This window comes from Pectinophora gossypiella, chromosome 3 (genome assembly GCF_024362695.1).
Source record: "Pectinophora gossypiella chromosome 3, ilPecGoss1.1, whole genome shotgun sequence".
Lineage (NCBI taxonomy): Eukaryota > Metazoa > Arthropoda > Insecta > Lepidoptera > Gelechiidae > Pectinophora > Pectinophora gossypiella.
This window is the reverse complement of record NC_065406.1, coordinates 1415716-1424606: the sequence shown is the minus strand read 5'-3', so window position 1 is coordinate 1424606 and position 8891 is coordinate 1415716. Positions and strand designations below refer to the sequence as shown.

The 8891-nt window shown below is 37.1% G+C and overlaps 2 protein-coding genes across 2 annotated transcripts in view; one reads left to right on the top strand and one right to left on the bottom strand.

Moving 5' to 3' along the window:
* The first annotated feature begins 104 nt into the window (after positions 1 to 104).
* On the top strand, positions 105 to 3104 carry LOC126382238 (probable ribosome production factor 1). Its single transcript, XM_050032043.1, has 6 exons — positions 105 to 293; positions 366 to 489; positions 948 to 1111; positions 1557 to 1761; positions 2195 to 2340; positions 2877 to 3104. The coding sequence occupies exons 1-6, from the start codon at positions 268 to 270 to the stop codon at positions 3052 to 3054; spliced, it is 843 nt and encodes a 280-aa protein (XP_049888000.1). The 5' UTR covers positions 105 to 267; the 3' UTR covers positions 3055 to 3104.
* Positions 3105 to 8654: 5550 nt separating this feature from the next.
* Positions 8655 to 8891, bottom strand: part of LOC126382225 (tRNA (adenine(58)-N(1))-methyltransferase non-catalytic subunit TRM6) — a 460488-nt gene continuing 460251 nt past the window's right edge. Inside the window, exon 3 of the mRNA XM_050032010.1 lies at positions 8655 to 8669. The gene's annotated coding sequence lies outside the window, so the exon portion shown is untranslated. The remainder of the gene's footprint in view (positions 8670 to 8891) is intronic.

Genomic DNA, 8891 nt, shown 5'->3' with positions numbered 1-8891 from the left:
TTTTCTTTGAAACCGTATTACGTATCTTTCTCCATAAATGAAGATGAAAAAAAAAGAGCATCAAAACGAGTTTCATGAATGTAAAATGTAATGTCAATGTGACAGCGGAGCAACTGTCAAAAAGTCCAAAACAAAAACCACGTCGGTCCGGACACAAACCTGAGCAAGTAAAATAAATATAACAGTTATTTAAGTGCTATTAACTTCAAAAGTTAAGATATTTAATTTATTTATTAGATAAAAGTGTTGACGCCTTAATTTTCCAAAATGGCTCGCGGAAAGGATAAGAAAAAGTAAGTGAGGTTATGTTTCACATTGTTTGTTGTTTAATATTTACGATGGTGTCTTAACGAGTTTATTTGTAGGCGTAAGTTGGAGAAGAAGCAAGAAGGGGACGATGTTCCCAAGAAGGTGCCGCACACGCTGGAGTCGCTCCGGGAGAAAGATGAGACGATGCTGGCGAACGCTGATGTCGAAGAGCAGGAAGAGGTTAGAATTAGGTTTACTTTTTTAAAATTATGATATGGAACAGGCTGAGGTCATCAGACCATGCTGCCCTTAGAACTGTGGATATATTATAAATTACTGTTATAGCAGTTTGCTTTGAAAAACCTCCACAAAAGGTCTCCTGTAACAAAAAGTCTATTTGCAGCTCCACATACATTGTTTACAGAACGAAGACAAGAGTAATACAGATCATGTAATAATGATAAACAAAGAAATTTATATAAATGAAAATGACTCACCAGCTATCACATTGGTCTAACAGAAAGTGCGGTGACATGTGGGTTCTTAGGTCATCTTGTGATGGATGTACCTCTGACCACCCCAAATGGGGTTATATTTGTGATGTTATAAATAAAAATTATAAACAAAGAAAGACCACTTTCTTCATCAATGCAGCTGGTCATCATTAATTTATTGAGTATTATAAAATATGTTTTCAGGCACAAAAAGATATGGAATTGGATGAACTGTCTTCCTACTATGAGAACTCTTACGAACCTAAAGTACTGATCACATACTCGGACAACCCTCACAACAAGACCAGGATATTTGGCAAGGAGCTTATGAGGATCATACCGAACTCTATATCCAGATATCGACAGAGGTATATGGTTATTTTTGTTCAAAATTTTTCTTTATTTTATTTTTCTTTTTATTTATTTTTAGTAGAATTGTACTCTTCCCTTTGGAAACATAACATAAAAAATACTTTACAAATAAAAAAAATAAATGTAGCATTCCTCATGCTATTTTGCATGCACTTTTTAGGGAAAAAGAGTTAAAGCAGTTACAAATATTCTAGTCATAGTAATTTATTGATAATAATAAGTACATGTTACAGATATTACTAAATTCAATTTATATTAAATATTATTACGGAATTCAATTACATTAAGATATATTATCAATTACAGATCATCCAAACTATAGAATGCCTGCTCGATAAGCCATTTTTTAAGTCTTAGTTTGAATATAGTGCAATTCTTTGCTTGTGTGATATGGTTAGGCAGTTTGTTGTTGTCTAACTTATAACCGTATTATTTTTCCAGGTCATCAGTAAAACGTATAGTCCAGTCGTCGGTACGGGAAGGAGTGACAGACGTCATCATCATCAATGAGAATCAGAAGCAGCCGAATGGTTTCCTGCTGATCCACTTGCCTAATGGACCCACTGCACATTTCAGACTGTCCAGCTGCAAAATCACACCGGAACTGAGGAAAGATTATAAAGAAATCACCAATCATAGGCCAGAGGTATTGTCTTAAGGGTGTTGGTCTTTTCTTCTTGTAATGAAGGTTCATCATATCCGTCTTAGGGCTTCTTAACCACAATGGCTGCAAGTTGTCTTTGATTACGTAGGCTGACATGGCTCATGTAACGATTACTCACTTACATCAGTAAATAGTAAACGGGACCAACGGCTTAACGTGTCTTCCGAAGCACAGATCATCTTACTTTCGGACGATCAGGTGATCAGCCTGTAATGTCTTAACCAAACTTGGGATCACAAAGTGATTTTTTGTGATATGTCCCCACCGGGATTCGAAACCGGGACCTCCGGATCGTGACTCCAACGCTCAACCACTGGACCACAGAGGCCGTTAGTATTAAGATTTAATATATAAGTGTGTGACCACAAGACTGCACAGTCAGTTTGCCTAATATTTATTTGTTTGCACACACCAGGTGATCCTGAACAACTTCAGCACGCGGCTGGGTCTCACGATCGGGCGCATGCTGGGAGCTCTGTTCCACTACGAGCCACAGTTCCGCGGCCGCCGCGCCGTCACCTTCCACAACCAGCGGGATTACATCTTCTTCAGACATCATAGGTTTGTGCCTTGATTTTTCTCATTTGTCACTAGTCGCAATACCTCAGGCCTACCCCTTGCGGCCGCGATTCCTAGACACAATAGTGAAATGGGGTTTTACGAACCACCTGGACGGAATAGCGTTTGCACCGCTTGTGCTACAGCGCAGCTTTTCACAGGGTCCGCTTACCTAACCTGAAGATTTGACAGGTCCGGTTTTTTACACAAGCGACTGCCTGTCTCACGTTCCAACCCGCGAAAGGAAAACCAGCCCAATACATGTTATGTCAAATACCTCCAAAATGCATTTCTCGGGAATGTGGGTTTCTCCACGATGTTTTCTTTTACCGCTGAGCACGTGATAATAATTTATGATCCAAATATGAATTTGAAAACAAATTTCGATCGATGGTTTAGGCCTGTGTCGGATTCGAACCTGCGACCTCAAAGTGAGAGGCAAGCGTTTTACCAACTGGGCTGCTACGGCTACCGAAACGACGACGGTTGTACCGAAATATCCGAATACGAAAATTAATGGTGGTAACTATTTTACTCAGATACGAGTTTACAACAGACGGGAAGCGCGCCAAGCTGCGCGAGCTAGGTCCTCGGTTCACTCTGAAGCTGATCTCGCTCCAACAAGGCACCTTCGACTCCAAGCGCGGAGACTACGAGTGGATCATCGCCGGCCGCCGCCACCAGATGGAAACTTCCAGAAGACGGTTCTTCTTGTAATGTTAAGGATTATTTCGTTAATAAATATTTTAAGCAATTTATTTGCAGTTTTCTTCTTTTTACAAAACTTTTTATAAAACTTGTGCTTGCTTTGACCATTGTACGTGTCGTTTCTAACATCGTGATGGACCATTATGGGCTGATTATCTGTTCCATACTGGCTATGACTTTGTAGTTCGTATCAAAAGTGGCTGTAAGTTCGTATTCTGTTTGAGTAATGGGTTCATGTATTAGTGTTGCTCGATAATCAACTGAATATCGATCGTTTTCTAAGCCCCTAAATAATCTAAATATCGCTATGTCTATCGATACTATAGACATTGAAAATTCTACAATTATATAGATTATAATAATTCTTAGATGTATTATAATCAATTCTACAATCATAAATAAATATCGATATAATTGGGTAGTTTCCTAAGTCAAAGATGATTATTAAATAAAGACAAATCTAAAGGTGAAAAATGTAATAATAAGTGCGACATTTTGTCACGTTTTTGTGATGTCACATTCCATAGTAATTTCGTGTTTTGACGTTTAGTAAAAAGTAACTGACTTGACTAGTTGGAAATACCCTATTGTAGAATTTTCAATATCGATATTTATAGGTGTAATTAATTTGGCAACACATGTATTTAATCAGCAGTGTAAAGAACTTGTCTATCGATAGTTGAAGATAACCAAAAGTTTCGATAGTTGTCGACATCGTCAATTATCGTTTCAGCAACAGTAGTGTAAAGTTATTAGGGAAAAGAGGTTGTAAATAATAATCATCATATTATATTGACACTTTATTGGCCCCATCTATTGTTATTTATTAGATATTACTCGTCAAGATCTCTGCATTATCGCAAGCCATTTCATCTGAAACAATAAGAAAACTATGGTCAGCAAACATAATTTGTTTAATATACAGGTTAAGAGAAGCTGCAGTAGATTTTTATGTAAAAATTGATGATTCAAAGTGTAACTATGTTACCTACTGTACTATATTTCTAATATATCAGATAACTTGAATCGAGTCAGGATCGAAGCACATGGAATTCCATAGTCTCTGCTTATACCGGTAAGGAAAAATGCGTGACTATGTGGAAAACACAAATATCTATATGTGTGTGTTATAATGTATTTATGTATGTAACTTGTAGTGAATCTATATAACCGAGGCGGTGACAGCCGCCGACCCGGCAGTTTGGATCACGACGCTCTCTGTCTGGCTTACGAAGAGTGCGATATATCTATCGCAGTCCTTTACGATCGCAGACATTGTACCTTGGTAATGTTCCTAGGGCTTGTTAATAAAATGTCTATGAGCAAACATGACTAACAGAATTTACTATAAATTAAAAAAACTTTCAACTCTATCAATAGACCACAATCGATTGGCACTAGTGTTGCCTATCGATAGTTTAAAAAAAACATCGATAACTCATTTAGATCAATTATATTGTTACGCACTTCTATCGTGTGGGTTGTGAGGTGGAGTACCAACCTCATCAACCCTGGTGTCATTGAGACGCCGAAGGCCCCTGACATGGCTCATGTAACAACTATTTACTTACGTAAGTAGTAACCGGGACCAACGGCTTAACGTGCCTTTTTTTACATTTCATAACTTACATAGGTTTTTACATTTTCACGTTACATAGCAATAATATGGATAGTAAGTAGTGTGTAACAATATACCCACACTACTTACTATCGATAGTATTGATCTAAATAAGCTATCGGTAATGTCAGATGATTTTCAACAGTATTGGCAACATCAGAAAACATGATGATATATGTAGAGAGCAATCCCCTCTTCAAAAAATTTTAATTTTTTTTATTACCTTCCGAGCCTGGCCAAGCGTATCTCCGCTTTTTGGAGTCAGTCGTATCCTGAAAACAAACCATTATATTAGCACTGTAATCATAAAATCGAATTGCAACAATTATTGTGGGAACTATCAGTAATAATTTTATCAGCAAGAGCCTTCAGCCCCGAAAGATGGTAAAATGTATAGTATCATCATAAAAATCACAATTTATAAAAAAAATAAAAAAAAACCTCTACTAAATTTAGTGGACGCGCAGGAAAGTTCTCTAATTTATAAATTAGTGAATTGAATTAGAGACAGTACTAATGGGTAAGCCAATTGGGTAGTTTCCTAAATCATATCTGTCATTTTCCTATCCGCCGAAAAGGGTAATCGGCAGGCATAAAATTTATGGCGTTTAGGCGCAGAATGTCCAATTCGCAAAATGTCCAGTTCGCAAAACGTCCAATTCGCAGAATGTCCAGTTCGCAAATGGTCCAATTCGCAAAATGTCCAGTTCGCAAATTGTCCAATTCGCAGAATGTCCAATATTCATCGTAACGTGATTAATTTACTAATTAAAAAAGTTGGGTTCTAATGATACGTCAAATTATTAGTTAAAATCAGGTTTTATCTTCCCCACATTTCTTTCAATACAAGGTATGTTTATAAAATCAATATATAACATAAACATACGCTGATTATAATTTTTAAGTCAAAAATTGAAGGGAACTGTTAGTTATACAATATATTTAAATATCAATACAATTTAAATTACCAAATCAATAAAAAAAAGTTAAGCTGATTCTAATTCGTCCGCTGATTATAATTTTAAACAAAGTAAAAAAAAAAAACTGTCACTTGTAGAGTGACAGTTTATGTATTATGTTATATGTTGATTTTATAAACATACCTTGTATTGAAAGAAATGTGGGGAAGATAAAACCTGATTTTAACTAATAATTTGACGTATCATTAGAACCCAACTTTTTTAATTAGTAAATTAATCACGTTACGATGAATATTGGACATTCTGCGAACTGGACATTTTGCGAATTGGACCATTTGCGAACTGGACATTCTGCGAATTGGACGTTTTGCGAACTGGACATTTTGCGAATTGGACATTCTGCGCCTAAACGATTTATGGAACACACAAATTTTAGGCAAAAATTTAAAAAACCCTTCCCAATTTTTTATATTGCATAATAACCCGACAGAATTAAGTTGACATATCAGCGACATGGCTACTTAAGGCGATTCTCACACTGCCCCGCATGATGCAGCGTAGCGCGTGGATGCGTGTTCTTCCGTTGCTTGTATCTCCGTTTGTATAGAAAACACGCACAGCCTAACACACAGAAAATGCATCCGCAACAACGCGCGTGGATGACAAAGAAAAAAAAACGGAAGAACACGCGCTTCATGCATGCATCATGCGGGGCAGTGTGAGAATCGCCTAATTCACCCGGGTTATTCATTCATTTTACAATTAACATTTGTCAATCTCCCGTCCCTTTCCTTTTCGGTGGATAAGAAAATGACAGGTATAACTTTAAATTAGGAGGTGTCTGCAGGAATCGGGGGCATTATATCTGCGGGTTTAGCACTGTAAGCGCGCGACTCTTCTCTCGCCTCGACATACGTCACCCGTCACTCTCTCACGGTACTGCACAGAAAGAGACAGATGATCTCTGTCGCGGCGAGAAAGGGTAGCGTGCTTACGGTGCTAGGCCCATCTTATAATGCGTCTCATCGGGGCTTCGGAGGATGCAAAGGCTGGTAGTTATTTTTGTCAAAGAGTAAGTCTGGCAATTCAGAGAGGCAATGCTACCAGCTTGTTGGGTACCTCGGCTCGATGTGACGCATTGGAGGTATTTTATTAAAGTTATGTGTTTGCATTATTTTTAATTACCTTTAGTGTGTAGAATTTGCTGGTTACAAGCATCTTCAAGTCTTGATTCGTAGCTTTATGCACATTGTACCTAGAAAAGAAATAAGCTTTGAACAACTTTCTCATCAAATTCACAAATAGAAAAATCGTGGGATATTAAAATCATCAGTAATAATTTTATCAGCAAGAGCTTTCAGCCCCGAAAGATGGTAAAATGTATAGTATCATCATAACATTCACAATAGCGTATGTCACAGAGTCAAAGATAAAATGCTATCTAGAAATAGAAACCAGATTAAGATGATCAAAAACCAATCTCATTTTTCCTTTTGAATTATTTTCGAATTTTAATTACTAATTGTATCACAATGAGTGGGATCGTCGACTGGTTTTATTGATGACGTCACTGGGACAGTATTTTCATACAAATACAGAAAATTTTCGTTTTGACGTTTCGTAAAAGTATCTAATTTGACTAAGATCACACCCTGGACACTTCATACAAACAAACTCGTTTTACACAGACGCTACACATTGGACATAATCGTACACGCGCATATATGTGCGTGACGTCTGACACCATACGACTCAAGTCTAAACTATGTTCGAGGGGGTGAGGTAACCCTAGCTCACCCGCTGGTGGGGAGTGGAGAGTTTCCGTTCTATACGTAGTATAATAATACTACGTTATTCTATATTAAGGAATACCTTATTCTATGCTAGGGTGCAAAACAGCTTAAGGCTGCGTTTCCATTGGCGCGGAGTTGTGCAGGAATCGACCAATCACCGTGAGGGAGAGAGTGACAGAGCGTCTTCGTTTTCGCTCTCTCGAACGCTGTGATTGGTCAAATCCGCACATCTCCGCGTCAGTAGAAACGCAGCCTAATAATAAAAGTAGATCACTGCAGCTGCTTTCAAGAGTAAACTTATTATAAAGAATGTTATCTTACCTAGTCCAACATTATAGGTGACCCCCAAATAACAGATGTCCCTCCAAATTCTGTAAAAGAAATATCTTAAATGAAGCAATGTATGAAAAATATAAAACATTGTAAAAAAAAAAATCAAATACCATCAGACGTTATGGTGGTCAACATGGTTGTATGGGTTCGCTCTGTTGAGGGAGACCTGAAGGTCTGTTCATCATTTGGTTGTCTGTTTATCTTTCGGTATTGTCGAATTGATAGCGACATAATTGATGTCACGTGGTTTCGAGAATTTGTGGTTTCGAAAATAAAGAGAAGCAATCGCTTCAAGCTATAAGGCCGCCATTTGCCATGTACCGAGTTAAGTGTCTTTTTGTAATTATTTCTATGCCATATCTGATCCAAATATCAAGCAACAATTATTTTATATATGCCTATGCCATAACATTCTATTTTTGAATAATTATGTACCCTCACAATGAGAAAATAATTATCACGTTAAAATTGTACAACGCCATTTATATTTATATTAATTAAAACACAAAATAACGGGTTCTTACCGCGTTTAAAATAGGGATACGAGACTCATATATTAGATATTATTAGATAGATATTTCGACACTGTTGCAAGTGCCATGATCATGGGATGACTGATGAGACCTGTATTATGTGTTTTAAATATGATAATGGTGCTAATTCCTGTAAATGCCATCTAATTTTATTTTAAGTTATATCTGTCATTTTCTTATCCGCCGAAAAGGAAAGGGACGGGTAATTGACAAGCATAAAATTTATGGAACACACGTCAATTTTAAGCACAAATCTAAACCAACCGTCTAAAAATTTTACGTCTGTCAATAACCCGACACATTAATTTACTCATTCTTCCTAAAATTAAGAGCTGTGAATCATCCGTCCCTTTCCTTTTCGACGGATATGAAAATGACGGATATAACTTAAAATAAAATTAGGCGGTGTCTGCAGGAATCGGGGCCATTAACCGCGTAAACTTAAAACAATGTATATTTATTTTGGGGAATGTTGTCTGGACAGTCTCGTATTATAAATTGTTTAAGCTTACCTCACTACAAATATTCCTGCAGGGGGCCTGTTGTATTTCCTAATGTTTATAGTCCTAAAGTCGATTTTCCGAACATCATTTTCCTAATATTTAATTGTACTAATGTTCGATCATCCTAAATATTGATTATCCTACCG

Bases quoted from the DNA above. Each gene is read 5' to 3' on its own strand.
- LOC126382238 (XM_050032043.1), top strand. From the start codon at position 268: ATGGCTCGCGGAAAGGATAAGAAAAA. The intron at 490-947 runs GTTAGAATTAGG...ATATGTTTTCAG, and splicing joins ATGTCGAAGAGCAGGAAGAG to GCACAAAAAGATATGGAATT. The intron at 1,762-2,194 runs GTATTGTCTTAA...TGCACACACCAG, and splicing joins TCACCAATCATAGGCCAGAG to GTGATCCTGAACAACTTCAG.